Below are 15287 nucleotides of genomic sequence, written 5' to 3'. Positions count from 1 at the left end.
ACCACGTCTTTGTCTGTGTACCAGACAAGTTTTCCAAGATCAATCAATAGAGAACCTGCTTAGAATAAGAAAAATTCAAATATCACAATGTGGTTATAAGTCTTTGTCAGTAGTTTTCTGTATAATCAAATGCAACATCAGCGTATCAATTCCAATTCGTGGTTGATACGTTGAGATGTTAATGGACGATCCTTAAGTTTGGTCTGTGATTTGGCTTTATCAGGGAAAAAATGTAGAAAAGAGAACAAAAAATATATATATATATATATATTATTAGAGAGAGGTGTGTTTAGTTGATTCTTGATGCTTCAATCAACCTCAAGATTTTGTCCTTTATGCTTTGAATTGTGTACCCTTCATTTGGTGATGAAGATGCCAAAATGACAAGGACATGAATCCATTAACTTGTTTAAAGTTTCAAGAAAGAAAGGAAGAATCTGACTCTGGATTGCAAATGGATAGGTTTCAACTATATATAGGTTAGTTAACATGTTCAAACAAGACACGCACCTAACTAAAGGACATAAACAGACAACTAACTATGCGGTTTATCACGAGAAACCAAGTGTTTTATTATTAGTCTTTATCCGTAAAAGTAAAAACTGATTTATCAGCAGCCTATTACCATGAGAAAGAGAGTTTTGTTTGTTTATTATCTATCTTCACAAAAACAAAAAACAGGGCCAGCAAAAATGAACGAGACGGGTCTTTTGGTTCGTGTACTGTGCAACTCTGTGGTCTAATAATGAAAAACACTGACCTTTTTGTTCTCAGGTCTCAAATGGGGAGTGTGGAGTGCGACTTAAATTGTCCTTCCCTTTGGCTCTTTTTTTCTTCTCATGATGCTCTTCACAAAGCCACATGAGTTTCTGGACCCCCTTCTCTTGCATTCAAAAAAATAAATGTTCCTTCGTGTGTGTGTGTGTGTAAACACATAGAAGATTCTTCCCCTTATCGTTTTCTCAAGAAAACAAATCAAGAGAGTCGTGTACACTGAGAAAAAAACAAGTGTCATTTATAATACACAACAACCTCCACATGGACAAGATTGTTTCATAATCACATTCACAGTACACAGTCACATCTCCCTTGGTACCATATTGTTAGCGGTATGACACGTTATAGCTTTCATCAAGATAGCATTCTCAATCAAACATATAGTATTATTTACGTTCTGGTTCTTGGAGACAAGTCAATAATATCTTGAACAAGTAGTACTACTCAACCACGCGATAATGATCAAGTGGCATGCAAGTTTTGGTTTGCTAAGCAACATGGGTTTGAAAGCATCCCATTACACATTACATACTGGAATGTGACCACGCGGATATGGATCCATTGCTTACGGTCCATTTGAATATACAGAGAGACGTTTCCATTTTTCGGGGTTTAAACAAACCAAAAAAAAGACAATGGAATGTAAAAAGAAAGGATACATCAAAATGCTTCTAATTTTCAAAGCCCTTAGACTAAATCTTATGTCTCTGGTTTTGATGTAACATCAAGAGATAACACTTGAAGTCTGCGTTTCATTACATACATTATTCACTTATCTCCGACCACAGAGTGCAACAAATCTCTCTTGGAACAATAATAAAGGGCACTTCTCGATCAAACTAGAACCAGCATAAGCCTCTTTGAGAAAGACTGTACCTCTGGCTCCTTTGTTAGTAATGTAGAAGATTCCCTGATGCTTTATCAAGCAAAGTATTAGTCTCGACGGAAGCAAATACTCCGAGTGAAACGCGTCAAGCTGAGCACACGTCACTCTCTTCTCCATCGTTAAACTGAGCAGCTCGTGAAGCAGGGCTACGACTCGTTTCCTAGCTCTGGGATCCGCAACATCAAATCTTCTCGCGTTTAGGTAAGGAGATGGAAACTCCATCTTCTGCCACTTCTCGAACTCCTCTAGATAACTCGCGTTAGGCCTAAAGCCAGGAGGAAACGAAACCCTAAACGCGTTTGGTCCCAAGAAGTTACCATCCTTTGTGATCCTAACCTTCTTTCTGTTCTCGAGAACTCCTTCACGGGCCAACCTATCTTCCCTTGCGGTGATAGCCAGTGAAGAATCCCAGTTCTCTAACACGAGATGGACTTTACCATTAACAACCTTCAAAGAGAAAAAATCTGGATACTTGGGGATCAAGTTACTCTTAAAGTCATGAGGCAAACCCATTGCAGACTGAATAAACTCAACCTTCTCCAGAGGCACTCTGCAATCAACAGACATCATCAGCAGCTTCCTGAGATTGTCAACGAGAATAGGTTCCATTGACTCTACAGCTTCACCTTCTTCATCTGCAATCTTCTTAGCTTTCTCAGTCAGCATAACGAAAGGAGGCTCTCTGTTCCCACCTCCAACGTGGAATATCGAAGGGTACTTCTCAATGGCAGCCATTAAGTTCCATTTCTGGACAAACCCAACATGCTTCTCGAGATCCCTTAGAAGAATGCTTCCATATTTCTGCGTTTGGATCATGGATTTGAGTTGGAGTATAAGAGCTGGCTTCTTCTTCAGGTCAATGGCTTTATCAAGCTCGTGAACTCTGTGGTACACTTTCTTCTTCGGTCTAAATCCTCCACCCGACTTGTGTCTCACCTGGACATAGGTACATTGCGATTCCTCCAACATGCTCTTTTTCAAAAACTGGTTCAGACCGGAAGTAATCAAATATCTTCTGTATGGTGATGGTTTAGACATTTTATCGAACACTTTATGTGCACAATCCGAAGTACAGAACAACACAAGTTACACAACACCTACTGGCTACAACTCGATTATAAAAAAAAAATATTACACACGCCAAAAGAAAAATAAATACAAACTCAGGCCCGACGTGCTATGTATAAGTCAGCCCACTTAGGTGATCCAGTAAAAAGAAAAGATAATTTGCAATTGATTGGACCCGTTGAGCTATTTATAAACCAGCCCAATGGGCCGGATGGTTTAAATTTGCGCTCCTTTTTTAGCTTGTCGGAGAGGAGTGATTGTAACTTTGTAAGCCTACACGCTTCCTGATATCTTAAGAAACAGTAGAAAAAGTCTTAGAACATGAAAACAAAGCCTATGATCAATAGGAAGCCACGAAATCTTGAATCAGAAGTCAACTTGGGGAAGCTTGAGGAAGAGAAACACAAACCTGCAGACTAGAGCTGAAGAGGAAGACAAGCACATACTTATGCAGAGGAAAATAAGCATTTAAGTTCTCAACTGTTATCATCGGAAATCGTCTTCGCCGTCGCTGGAAATCGTTTTCATTTAAAGTTCCGATTTGAATTTGGAGTTTTTGAGTTTTCAGATTTAATAACAAGAATAATTGATATAGAAAATTAAGGGATTTGTGTATCTATGACAAGAAAGCAAATACACCAATTCATTATGTTATCAAATACGTATGTATTAGTTCTCTGATATCACTAAAAAGTAGAGAAATTAAGTTTTACATCACTTTTATTTTGATAATTTATACTCCCACAGTTTTATATCAATTTATATTCTTTTCGTTTCATAATGTTATCTATGTTGAACTAATAAATTATATTCAGTTGATTAATTAGAGCAAACATTTTTCTTAACATACTAATAATATATATAATCGGACTATATATCGCTAATATGTGTAAAATATGTTAAAATGACATTCCTTTATTGTAGAGTAGTAATTTGACTGACCAATGCAAATGAAGAAATGCTTGAATCTTTTTTTAAAATGCGATTGGTTCTTAGTTTAAGAAATTTATCTAAATTTAGTGAAATGCTCTTTGTATATAACAACAAAATTAATTTGAAATTGACCAAGACTCTTTTCTTGAACAAGTATACGTATGAAATAGATTTAATACCTTTTTCTAATTCATCCCAAATCAAATAATACTTAATATACATCGAAATTCTTTTTAAATAAAATAAATGAATGTCCCACCAATCATGTACCGTCTCTGTCTCTGTGTGTGCGCTTAACTCTCTCTTATAAACCATTAACCAAACATTCGCATATACTTGTCTGTTTCTCTCTATCCATTGTCTGAAACCAAACATGAAGTCTCTGCTTCACCGCTTCTCACAAGTCGCCGACTCCTCCTCCTTCTCCTCTTCCTCCCACTCGTTTCGCTGCAACCAGATTCTCTGCTGCGATGTTCATCACCCAACGTTGGTTAAACGAGCAACCGTCGCGTCGAGTATCCCTTCAGGTCTTGTACCGGTTAACGTCGGAGAGAAGATGGAGCGATTCTTGGTGAGTGCTGAGTTGCTTAACCACCCTGTGTTCGTCGGTTTGCTTAACCGATCTGCTCAGGAGTATGGTTACGCTCAGAAAGGTGTTCTTCATATCCCATGTAACGTATTCGTGTTTGAGAAAGTCGCTGAGGCTCTCCGATCTGGAACCTCTCAGTCTCATGATGTGCCGGAGCTTGTTTCATTGTTATCCGGCGAAGATGTGTCTCTGTGGTTAATTACAGAGTAGCTAATGGTTGTGTTTCTTGATATTTATATATATGCCAAGGCCATTTTTGTTTGATCTTCTCCTTTTATTGTACTGATCAAAGGAACATTTTCTTGGTGATTGAGAATGAGAAGTGTATTTTCGGTTTCGTCTCCAAATGGCTTTTAATTGGATAAATAAAATTAGAGACTTAAGCTAAAGTGACGAAAACATTAATCATCACTTATTCAATCAAAACGTGAGTTATCCATTGTAGTATAGTTTAACAATTAAAACTAATCATTTTAAAAAGAAATTAAGTCTCAAAGGAATTGATTAATAAATGATAAAGATGTTGATTATACTGCCATGATATATTCCCAGCACCTAACATTTCCCCCAATAAATTGATTAAAAATAATCAGATGTGAGTCATACAATTTTAAATAAATTGAAAGTATTTGTTTATTATATATAACTAAATAATTATATACTAAGTAGTCATATAACTAATCAAGTGGATATTGATTTCAGAGAATCAGACAGGCTATAATATATTTATATCTTGTACGTTAACCTTTTGAAATTTGGAATAATAACATGACCAAATGTTATATCAACTTCTTATGTAAATAGTGAGACAGTGACCTACATTAATTTGTACTCCTTCTGTTTCAGAAAAATGCAAGTTTCTTTTTTTTTTTAAAGCTTCAAAAAATTACATTTTATTTTTAATGTATGTTTTATCAAATGATAATAATTAATTGTAAATATCAACAAAATAAATTGTAATCATTCTATTTTTATTGATTCAAAATTATGCATATTGAATCTAGATTTAATATATTTTATTAATATGTCTGAAAGTTATAAAATATGTATCACTTTCAAACACAAGATGGATGTATTTTTAAGAATTCAGCAACATGAATATGTCACGCAATGCTCTCGACAATGTAATGTAACATCCATTTCAATTCGTTTTGTCGGTTGAAAGAGAAAAAGAAATAGCTAAATGAAACTTAGGATCTGAAATAATGACTATCACAGACGATTTATTAAGATTATTTTTAAGACTAGGATAAAATGTTCTCACATGGCCATATCTTGCATGTACCGTTGTACGGCTGGACTCTTCGTGGGAAACAATTTGCTTCTCTGTTCACAGATTACAGCATATATTTGGTGAGATTAACAATTCTGTTCAAGGTACACGGTTTAGAGATGTGGCGACCTATGTGTGGTTAAAAGGATGATATCGCGTATCTTTTAAACTCTAAAGCACATGTACTGTTTTGTCCGAGTGTTCCAATTTTATACAACGTTGGTACGACGTACTAAGCGAGTTTTTAATTAGATGAACTGGAATGATCGTAATTTCAACAAAACCATGATTACCTTTAATTATTTACAAGATTCCATGATTACCAAAGTGGCTCTGAATTTAGGGAAAGAAAACAAACTAATAGAATTTATTACTAAAATATTATATAGAGAAGTACTGAAAATCCACTTCAACAAAACCATTCTCAAAACTAGTTTGAACAAAAATTTAAACGATAACATTAAAAGAAAAAATGGTTTTTCAAATTCTCTTCTTGGACTTAGGGCTCTTCGGTTTCTTCTTTGCCACGTTACTCTGTTTCTTCGTTGGATTCTTCTTCCGAAACTCAAACTCCATTCTCACCCTCTCGTCCTCTTTAATGCCTCGCAGAATGGTAAAATTCTCTTTCAGCTTCTTCCTGAGCTCACCCATGTCGATTTCAGGAACATCTTCACCGCCACTCTCACGTTTCCGTTTGTTGTTCAGCTTCCGAGACTCGCTCTTAGGCTCAAACGATTCCTTCTGAAGAGAGTAATCTGCAAACGCTTGCTGCGGAGTCACTGCAGAGAGAAACGTTTGGTTTTGAGAAGTGTTCATGTTGGAGATTGTTCCAGCCATCGTTGAGATCGCTGGATGATAGTGTTTGGTCAAGAGGTTGAGTTCCCATAGCACTGATGCGAAAGCCCCGCTTAGGTTAGGATCTGTTGCGTATGGCTGATACTTCTGCAGATTGAGATATTTGTATAAATATTTCAGAAAGTAAATTTGTATTTAATATGAGAGTGTAATGATCTGTGACGTACTGCGATTGAACCGGAAACAGAGCCGCCTCCAGCATCGTTCTCTAGAAGGTTTCTGCATTTGACGTTTCTCTGGAGGAGAATTTTCAATGTGACAAGCGCTGTAACAGATTTGCAGAGTGAGAAACGGGTTTGAGGATGAATGAATGTGTTTAGTGATGTTTGTTACCTGACATAGACTCAGCACAGCCGAAGCATAGCGCGAATGTGGCTAAACGTTTTACAAACGCAGCTGCTTTCTGCATGTCTTGGTGCCTGTCGTCGCACAGCATTATCTTCAGAGACTCGGCCAACACTTCACCTGAATCTCTGTTAAACATTCACAAAAGGCGTCTTAAGAGTCAACTAGATTCAAGCTTATTCCGCGGGTTGAAAAAGTTATATAACAAACCTTCCAGGGCGGTACTCGAGAAGGAGGTTGTAAAGCTGGACAAAGAAGTCTTGCAAGTCAACGTTCAAGGCGTTTAAGTTGCTCCTCATGACTTTGAATGCGACAAGGCAACACCTCAGGCGTTCAGATACTGTCAGCAGTTTCGAGTTTTTCTTCTTTGAGTCGGTGGAGACGCTACTGCTAGACGCAAGCTTCTTTAGATAGTTCATGAGATCTCCGATGTAGTCCAAGTCCAATTGTTGAGTGAATTTCGCCAACCCATCCAAGCATGGAGCGAGCAAAGGGTGCGGACCGAAGGCGTTAGGATTCAAAGTTGTGTCGTCTTCTTCTGTGCTGCTGCAATTAGTCAAAGTGACAACGTCAAAAACAACACACACAAAGCGCTATCTAGTTATCTGTGACTGTAAAGCCTTACTAGAACTAATTTATAAATCTATGGAAGTACCTTTCGCCAATTGAATACATTGTTTTTCTCAGGATACGGAAGTAAGTCTCAAAAACAGCAGATAGTGTCTCCGTCTGCATCTTTCGCCGCTCCATAGCATCTGGTTCATAGGTAACTCCCTTGTAATCAGCATTAACCTGAAAAAAGTCATCAAAAGATACCACTTTAGATCAAAGGAACAGTAAGACCGGGAACTTCTGATGTTATGGTCGTAAACGAGGGAAAACAATAGCAAACCTCAAATTTCACACCTACATATCTATTGCACAAAAGGAAAAGGAAAGTAAACTACCTCATCTCTGATCTTAGACATCATTTCTCGCTTGGATTTCTTCCTCTCGTTTTCCTGCACTTGGTTTTGCTCCTCTTGGTTATTTCTCTTATCATTTTTCTTAAATTTCTTCTTATTGGCTTCCTCTCTGTCACGCTTCCCGATATCCTCGTCGAAGCGTATGGACATGAACACCTAAAGACGGATAAAACCAAGGTTAAATAAATGACAAAAGAGATAAGAAAATATAACTAGATTGTTCTTGGAGAATACTATCCCACTAATTACACGCCTTGTATTAGTCTTACGAGATGTTTTCAACTGAAAATGATCATTTCGAGATCTAGCCTTTTCACATCAGGAGCAGTTCTTGCACCTCTACCCAATTAAATGATGCATAAATGTGTAGTTCCTAGAGTGTTGAAATAAGACCAATGGGCATACCTCAATAGAGTTAGGATGAAGTTGGCAATTTTGAGATTTGACTTGATCAGCAATCAAGCGTACAGCTTGCACAGTCAGCTCACCGCCATGTTTCCCTTCATTGGAGAAAAGAGACCTAATAGTAGTGCAACAAAGTCTCCTGCAAACACAACCATGCGCACCAAGTGAGTCTGATAGGAACCAAATAGATGCAGTAAAATGAAATGACTATGACAAAAGGGATATTAACACTTCTACTATGGGTTATAATCCAAGAAAATCATTCAAGATCTCTGAAAAAGAGTTAGAACAACCAGGACCTTACGACTTCGTCTGGGGAGCTAATATTCCTGACAACAGCAGTTAACAGGTTATCACGGTAGTTGAAGTGAGGTTTCGCATCCAGCAATGTACAAATGCACCGATTGGCAACTTGGTTATATACTGGCTGCCTTTCAAAGGCCATCAACTTCTGCAGATATGACTGTTAAGGACATCAGCAGCAAAGGCAAATGTGTTAGAAATATATTCAGAGGAATGAAGTATCAAATATAATCGATATGCATACCTTGTATGCTTTTAATAAAGTTGACTCAAAGAATCGTGTTTTCTTTACATCCTTTGAGACCTTCATCTCGAGCTCTTTGTCCGTAGGAAGTCTAATCCGATAGCTGGCACCACCAACAAATTAAAAGATGTCAATTCCAAATCATAGAGGGGGAGAACTAAAAGACTGATTAACAAAAAAAAAGTGTGAGAAAGAAATGGATAAAAATTACCCAGGAATAATATCTTTAAATACGGCCAACACAGATAACAAGCAGAGTTTCACTATCTTTGCATTTTCATCTTTGGAGATGTCTAACATTGCCTTCAAGGATCTTATGTTAGCCTCTGGATCAGAAAGTAGTAGCATTCCCAACTCTGCAAGTCTGTTTTTCTTATTTTCAAACGTCTCTTCAGCAGATAGTTCTTCTTTCACTTCCGCCTGACAAAACAAAAAGTCCTTCACATGTTAAGAAATGATAAAAGAAACCACAAGGTGATTTCGCTTTTTTTAATGGACAGGTATTATCAAGGTCAAGATGCAGAAAGCTATCAAGAATGATGCACATTAAGCATGTAAAAAGAATGAAAAATTAAAACTTTTAGCAACTTAATATTATGGAGAAAAATTAGAGAAACTAAAAACAGGCAATCACCAGAACTGCTGCTTGGGGTGTTTCTTCCTCTTGTATAATCTCTTCAAGCACTTCCTTCTCCTGTTTCTTTGCATCTTTCTTACTCTTTTTCGCTTTTGCTCTCCTTTGAGATTTGTTCAATATATGTTCATCTTCCAGGACATCCTCCTCTTCTGCCTCATCTGGGTCTGCTTCAGCTAATTTCGACTTCTTTGTCACTGAACCATATCAAACACGCAAGCAGTACAGGTAAGAATCCAAAGATTGTGACACTAAAACAAGGAGAAAAATATAGTTTTTTCTCGATTACCAGTTCGATAGTGGAGTTTTCCATCTAAGGTCTTGACAGGGAGCACATCAACAGGATCCACTTGGATCTCGTTACTCCCTTTCTCTTCTTGATTTACCTTCTTCTTTGATCGCTCCTCCTCATACTTATCCTCCACTGTCTTTGCTTCACCAACGCATTGCCTATCGTAATGAAAAACGAAATATCATCTAACACACAGCTTGAATACAACCACTGTATATAACAAACAAGACCTCTTTCGCTAATAGCTTCCGAACATATAAATTGAACACTATACCTAAGCAAACCACTAACAATAGAATGAATCTGAAATTTCACTCGCTGATGTCATCAAAATGAGGAAAACTCAACAGATTCAAAAATAATAATAGACGCACGAAGAATCAATCTCGAAGGGAACTATACGTCACCTGTTGATAGCAGTGGTGTCAATTCGAGAGACGAATCGGGCGTATTCCTTGTTCTCTTCGACGAACTTCACATCCTCGTCGGAAAACTCAATCTCCTCTTCTCTTACTTCCGGGGGAAGCTGCGGCGGAGGTATTGCCTTCTCTTTGCGGCGACTTTTCCCCATTATCCCTCGTTTGTTCAGCAGCAGCTAGAGAGAAGAGAGGAGAGGAGAGGAGAGGTAGGTTTTTGTGAAATTGAAAATTAGGGTTCAGGGTTTAAGTGCGACGAGCGAGAATAGTTAAATAATAATATGAAGATGTAACAGTTTTGACATTGGGCCAGGCCCATTTATTGGTAGCACTAAGTTTAAATGGACCCAAAGTGGTCTCTATGTGTGTGGATTAGTTTCCAGCTGAGAAACCGACTTGGTATTAAAAAATAATTAATTTATATTTTCAGAAATCACTATGTTTTCTTCAACAGACTAATTATTAATGTAATTTTCCGCATTTTCAGAGGTTGACGTACTACGATAATCACAAGAAAATAGGAGTATAAAATAGTTGTATTTTCCATACTATAATTGTTTTTTGGGGGTTTTGCATGAAAATCAAAGATGAAATCATAAAAACCCAAAATCAATAAATGGAGGAAACAAGAAACTGACACGTGGATTTTAAATGCTTTCGTGAAGGAAGGAAACAAATTTCATAAATGTAAGCAGGAGCATTGATTACAATTTAATAGATGTCACGGTCCAAATTAATTGAATTCGTTTCCATTAGGATGACTTTCTTAGCAGTTTTCTCTTTTTTTCTTTCTCGTTTTTTTCCATTCATTATACTAATATCTAAATCCACAAAGATAATTTTAAATTGTAGCTTATTTACATGAAACTACGACTATTATATTGTCAGATTTTCGGTGAAGATGACACCAATAGTGTTGTTATTTTTTTTTTTTGAAAACTAGATAGTGTTGTTATTTACTTATTTAGTTATAGACGTAAACCTAATTTCATAACTGTAGACGTACGACGACATTTTTGACATCTTTATTGTAAAACTAAAATTGCGCTAGATTTTATTTTGGATAAAGACGAATATCAAACTATATATTATACGTATCTGGAGAGTCTTTAAATGCCACACATTCAGAAATGTTAATGCCAAAACTATGCTACGTACGAAGTATTAATATTTATGGTCCCACTCTGGTTTTATATAAAGTCTTTAATCAATCTCATCTACTCGTCGACCGTAATAAAATACTACCGTAAGACCTTAGTCCATGCATCTACATGCATATTGCATTACTACGTTTCGTTACGTTGACATGCTATATTTTCTATTTTAAAGTTATTGTATTGAATTTTCATATTTTTAGTAGTTATCTGCGATTTATTATGCGTTAGCTGCAGTTATTGATGATTCATACGAAAATGGGTGCACTGTTGACCTCAGCAGTTGAAGTTAGGTCGGCATACTTTTAAATGACCTTATGATCAAATTAAATTCTCCAGACTTAACCACACAGGTATTACAAAATTAAATTCTCTTAAAATGGAACAGTTGTCCCATTTAATTGGCCTTTAATCAGTTTTCGTCAAACACACATTTGAATACTATTTTCTGTTTTTTGAGTTTGTTGAAGGTATCATGCATGCAAACCACTTCATAGTTTCATTTAGTAGTCAATCAATTCTCTTCAAATCCTTTTCTTTTTAGTATTACCTTTAATAGAATATCATAACCAGTCAGATCAAAGAAGTATTGGGATCATCTATACTAATAGTATGTTTTTATATTTACAACATAACGCTTTATTAAAAAATGTATTAATTATATATGATAAGCAATTTTTAATAAGTTTACACCACTAATAAATTAATGAATTTACTTTCTTTTGAAATTTAAATTTATCAATGTTAGAATCCATCTTTTCTGCCATATTCTTTTGGTAAAACAAATTTACATTCTGATAACGCGTGGAGTATATAAATGAATTAACAGAACTGTCAACAACAGAAAGTGTGTGTTTCTACAAAAGACAAAACGAATTTAGATGAACAAATACAACGAATGTAACTATCGTCCAACCAACCATGCATGGACTTTGTGTAAATTCAAAGTAGAAATTAATAGCATAGCAAAGCCAAAATTAAAATAATTAAATATTCTGATCCGTAAGTTCCATATTTCCTGTTCTAAATAATTCTACCTACAGTAGTAATTATTATTTTTTCCAATTGTTCAACATAACGCATTTACAGAATAGTTGTAGCACCCTCAAAAATCCATCGCATCAATTTTTTTGGGTCTTTCTTTTCAAATTTTTATCTATCATTTACAACATATCACCAAGACCCCCCAAAGAATAAAAGATGTTTCAGTTAACCCCCATAAGTTTCAAATTGATATGTTGAGATCAATCTTAACCTTCTTCTTCATGGAAGAAGAAGAAGAATCCGTAGGCAAAGAAACAACGGTATCGCATCTCGGACACCTCGGGTTGTTCTTCATCACCAGAACGTAGCTCAAACACCCAGGACACCCAGCCGCCACCGGCGACGCAGCCTCCGTCCGACGATGAAGATGATCGTCCGGCGATTGCCGTTTCCTGAACGTAACCGGATCTCTCTCGGCTCTCTCCAGAGCCGATTTCACCTTGTCCAGCGTGCATACGCTCTGGAAATTACGGTTCGGCGATAGAGAGAGAGGATGGGAGGGACGAAGCTTCAGCTCCGGGGAGGTGTCGTCGAAGAGGTTGAGCAGAGGCTTGGCGTGATGAGGATTGGTTGGATTCGGAGGGAAATTCAAATCCTGAAACGTCGTCGTTGTCGTCGTTGGTACTGTTTGATTGGATGATGATAGATCTGAGTTTGTTATCGTCGACGAGCTCGTTGAGTTGCATCGTTGCAGATAAACCTTCCCTGACTGTTTCAGAAAAAAAAAATCAATTCTCTCTGTAATTCATTCGATGAGAGAGAGAGGAGAGAGAGAGAACGAACCTTGAGATCGAGACGTTTCTCCCATCCGGTGGGGACTTGAAGATCGAGGTCGAGCTCTAGTGACCGATCACCTCCTCCTCCTCCTCTGCTTCCGAGGAGATCGCGAGTCATCGGCGCCGATTTCGCGCCGGAGGATTCTTTCGTCACCGTTCGATCGTCGTTGTAACCGTTTAGTAACCGTACGAGGGAGCTGACGTCAGCAGCCATACCGGAATTGAGAGGAATGAAGAGAGGGAGAGAGAGTAATGGTAATGGAGGTGTGTAAAAAACGCAGAGTGGGTTTTATAGAACGAGTCATTATTTTGAGAGCCGAAGTGTAGAAATAAAGATTGTAGAGGAAAATTTAATGCAGTTTTAAATTTTTTATTGATTGCTGTAATTTATTGAATACGTTTCATATTAAATATTTATTGTAAATTTCGAATTTTATATTACGTATGTGTTTGATAAAATTTATAATTTCATTTATATTTATATTTTATTAATTTGCAATAAATAAAATAAGAGAAATTAGGCTCTATATTAGCATGTAGTATTCAAAAATTTCAATGGGTTTATTTGTGTAATAAACTAATAACCAAAATAAAAAGAAATTAATTTTATAAAAAATGAAGAAAAAATAGAAGATAAGCAGTGGTGAATATACAAAGAATATGAGTGGAGATGTCCACCGTAAGTTTGTAATTTTAATGTAATTTTAGTCAGATTTTTTCAATTTGTCCATGTTAAATTTTTGAAGTTACAAAAGTTTGAACAATATTTTATAGTTTTACTCCTGATCAGATCTTGTTCTAGATCCACCACTGAAGAGAACTAGTGATTTTATTTTTAGGTAATTAGTGAATTTATGTTCTTTTTTAGACATAGTTAATCTGTGTGGTTATATGACCTAATTTCCCATTCTTAATGTTAATCAACTAGTTTACATCGATATTGTATATAACTAATTTGGCTAGCTACTTCATTTTAAAGTAGATTGTTAGTAAAAGAATAAATTTATAGTAGAAAAATGAAGTATTATTCAATATTTTACAATTTTTGGTTCAAATTTGATTTTTATTTTTTTCTTTTAGAGTTGATTTACATTGCTTTCTCTCTGGTGTAGAAGCTATGCAGTATTAATGAGGAGGTTACATTTATCGTTGTACCATTATTGACTAGCATTTAAATTTAATGAATTTAATGTGTGTTGATCTCTAACCCTTTTTTCTTTCCTCTACTCTCGCTCTACACGTTTTCTAACTATTCGATTTCTTGTGTATCCTTACCATATTTTTGTCACATTTAGATTTCTATATAATTTTACATCTTTATGACATTAAATATACACATCCTCCTTCTTCACAACAGTAATACTCAACCCACTCTTTTATACCTAAGTGTACTGTTTCTTTATGTTTCCTTGTGATATATACAGTAGTATTTTTCTTGTAATTGTGTGTGTAGCATTTTTCTTGTACTGTTAGTTTTTTTTGTGTGTCAGCTTCTTGTAGTAATCGTCGAATGGAGGAGAGACAGAGCCAAAGTGTCTTAAATGCGATAGTGAGACGCATTAAATGCTAAGAGTCTCTCCATAATTACTTTTCAAACCTTATTACTCCAATTAGTGATATGACTAATTCCCTTTTATTAGTCAACCGTGATTAGTTAAATACTTCCTCCGTGATCAAGTGATATTTAGAAAAAGAAAATTGTTTCAAAATTAATTGATATTTTTATTATTTTAGATATAACTTAATGTTATTTAGAATTCTGACTAATTATAAAATATTATTTTTTCTTTGTATCATTTTAAGAAGTGTTTAAAGTTTTTGCACAAAGATTAAAAAAATACAAATTTGTATGTAATTTACTTTGGTTATAGTTTCAAATGACATTAAATCTTATCTAGAATTGTGAGAACATTATTTATTATAAAACAAAATTAAAATCATTAACACCATTTAAAATGATACAAAGGGAATATATGTTTATTGGTTAAGTTAATTTTATTTAATTATATTTATACATAACCAAGATAAACTGTATGAAAATTTATATTTTCTTAATTCACGTGTGTAAACCTTAAATTCTATTTAAAATAATACAAATGGAGCAGTACTAGTAGTAGTGTAGTACTGATTGATGACTAATTATGCAATTCATTACGCAAGAAAATCGTTACAGATTTTTAAAAATCTTCATGTAGATTGCCGTTTCGAACTTTTTTCCATGTTGTTGGCTTTGAAAACACATATGCGACACTTCCTAATTTGTGTTTAAATTACAGTCACGGGAAAAACTATACCGACGTTATTTATCGATTTTGTTTAATTGTTTGC

General features: G+C 35.6%; 4 protein-coding genes across 5 annotated transcripts; 1 reads left to right on the top strand and 3 right to left on the bottom strand.

Moving 5' to 3' along the window:
* Positions 1–1392: 1392 nt before the first annotated feature.
* Positions 1393–2742, bottom strand: LOC108826088 (protein WHAT'S THIS FACTOR 1 homolog, chloroplastic). The gene has a single exon (XM_018599462.2). The coding sequence runs from the start codon at positions 2699–2701 to the stop codon at positions 1550–1552; it is 1152 nt and encodes a 383-aa protein (XP_018454964.1). The 5' UTR covers positions 2702–2742; the 3' UTR covers positions 1393–1549.
* A 1238-nt stretch (positions 2743–3980) lies between these two features.
* Positions 3981–4590, top strand: LOC108826263 (auxin-responsive protein SAUR40). The gene has a single exon (XM_018599652.2). The coding sequence runs from the start codon at positions 4038–4040 to the stop codon at positions 4461–4463; it is 426 nt and encodes a 141-aa protein (XP_018455154.1). The 5' UTR covers positions 3981–4037; the 3' UTR covers positions 4464–4590.
* A 1274-nt stretch (positions 4591–5864) lies between these two features.
* Positions 5865–10185, bottom strand: LOC108828372 (nucleolar complex-associated protein 3). Of its 2 annotated transcripts, none has more exons than XM_018602037.2 (13): positions 9977–10185; positions 9567–9727; positions 9278–9474; positions 8855–9063; positions 8644–8746; positions 8396–8559; positions 8097–8235; positions 7674–7847; positions 7382–7518; positions 6937–7269; positions 6715–6854; positions 6549–6646; positions 5865–6468 (listed from the first exon to the last, which is right to left on the bottom strand). In XM_018602037.2, the coding sequence occupies exons 1-13, from the start codon at positions 10138–10140 to the stop codon at positions 6007–6009; spliced, it is 2481 nt and encodes an 826-aa protein (XP_018457539.2). In that variant the 5' UTR covers positions 10141–10185; the 3' UTR covers positions 5865–6006. The 2 variants fall into 2 exon arrangements, with proteins under 2 accessions (XP_018457539.2, XP_018457537.2); XM_018602035.2 differs by having other exon boundaries at positions 6937–7272; positions 9977–10183.
* A 2051-nt stretch (positions 10186–12236) lies between these two features.
* LOC108824420 (uncharacterized) lies at positions 12237–13243 on the bottom strand. Its single transcript, XM_018597845.2, has 2 exons — positions 12967–13243; positions 12237–12892 (listed from the first exon to the last, which is right to left on the bottom strand). Exons 1-2 carry the CDS (start codon positions 13171–13173, stop codon positions 12365–12367), a joined length of 735 nt encoding a protein of 244 aa, XP_018453347.2. The 5' UTR covers positions 13174–13243; the 3' UTR covers positions 12237–12364.
* Between the last annotated feature and the right edge of the window lie 2044 nt (positions 13244–15287).

This window comes from Raphanus sativus, chromosome 9 (genome assembly GCF_000801105.2).
Source record: "Raphanus sativus cultivar WK10039 chromosome 9, ASM80110v3, whole genome shotgun sequence".
In the NCBI taxonomy this organism is placed as follows: domain Eukaryota; kingdom Viridiplantae; phylum Streptophyta; class Magnoliopsida; order Brassicales; family Brassicaceae; genus Raphanus; species Raphanus sativus.
Note: the sequence above shows the minus strand (reverse complement) of the source record. Positions and strands in the feature narration are given on the sequence as shown.

What these genes read in the sequence shown, in the direction of transcription:
- LOC108826263 (XM_018599652.2), top strand. Translation starts at nt 4,038, where the DNA reads ATGAAGTCTCTGCTTCACCGCTTCTCACAAGTCGCCGACTCCTCCTCC.
- LOC108826088 (XM_018599462.2), bottom strand. Translation starts at nt 2,701, where the DNA reads ATGTCTAAACCATCACCATACAGAAGATATTTGATTACTTCCGGTCTG.
- LOC108828372 (XM_018602035.2), bottom strand. Translation starts at nt 10,140, where the DNA reads ATGGGGAAAAGTCGCCGCAAAGAGAAGGCAATACCTCCGCCGCAGCTT. An exon ending in TCCCCAGACGAAGTCGTAAG is followed by an intron (nt 8,236 to 8,395) that starts GTCCTGGTTGTT and finishes TTGTGTTTGCAG; the next exon opens with GAGACTTTGTTGCACTACTA. An exon ending in TTCATCCTAACTCTATTGAG is followed by an intron (nt 7,848 to 8,096) that starts GTATGCCCATTG and finishes ATCCGTCTTTAG; the next exon opens with GTGTTCATGTCCATACGCTT.
- LOC108824420 (XM_018597845.2), bottom strand. Translation starts at nt 13,173, where the DNA reads ATGGCTGCTGACGTCAGCTCCCTCGTACGGTTACTAAACGGTTACAAC. An exon ending in AGAAACGTCTCGATCTCAAG is followed by an intron (nt 12,893 to 12,966) that starts GTTCGTTCTCTC and finishes TTTCTGAAACAG; the next exon opens with TCAGGGAAGGTTTATCTGCA.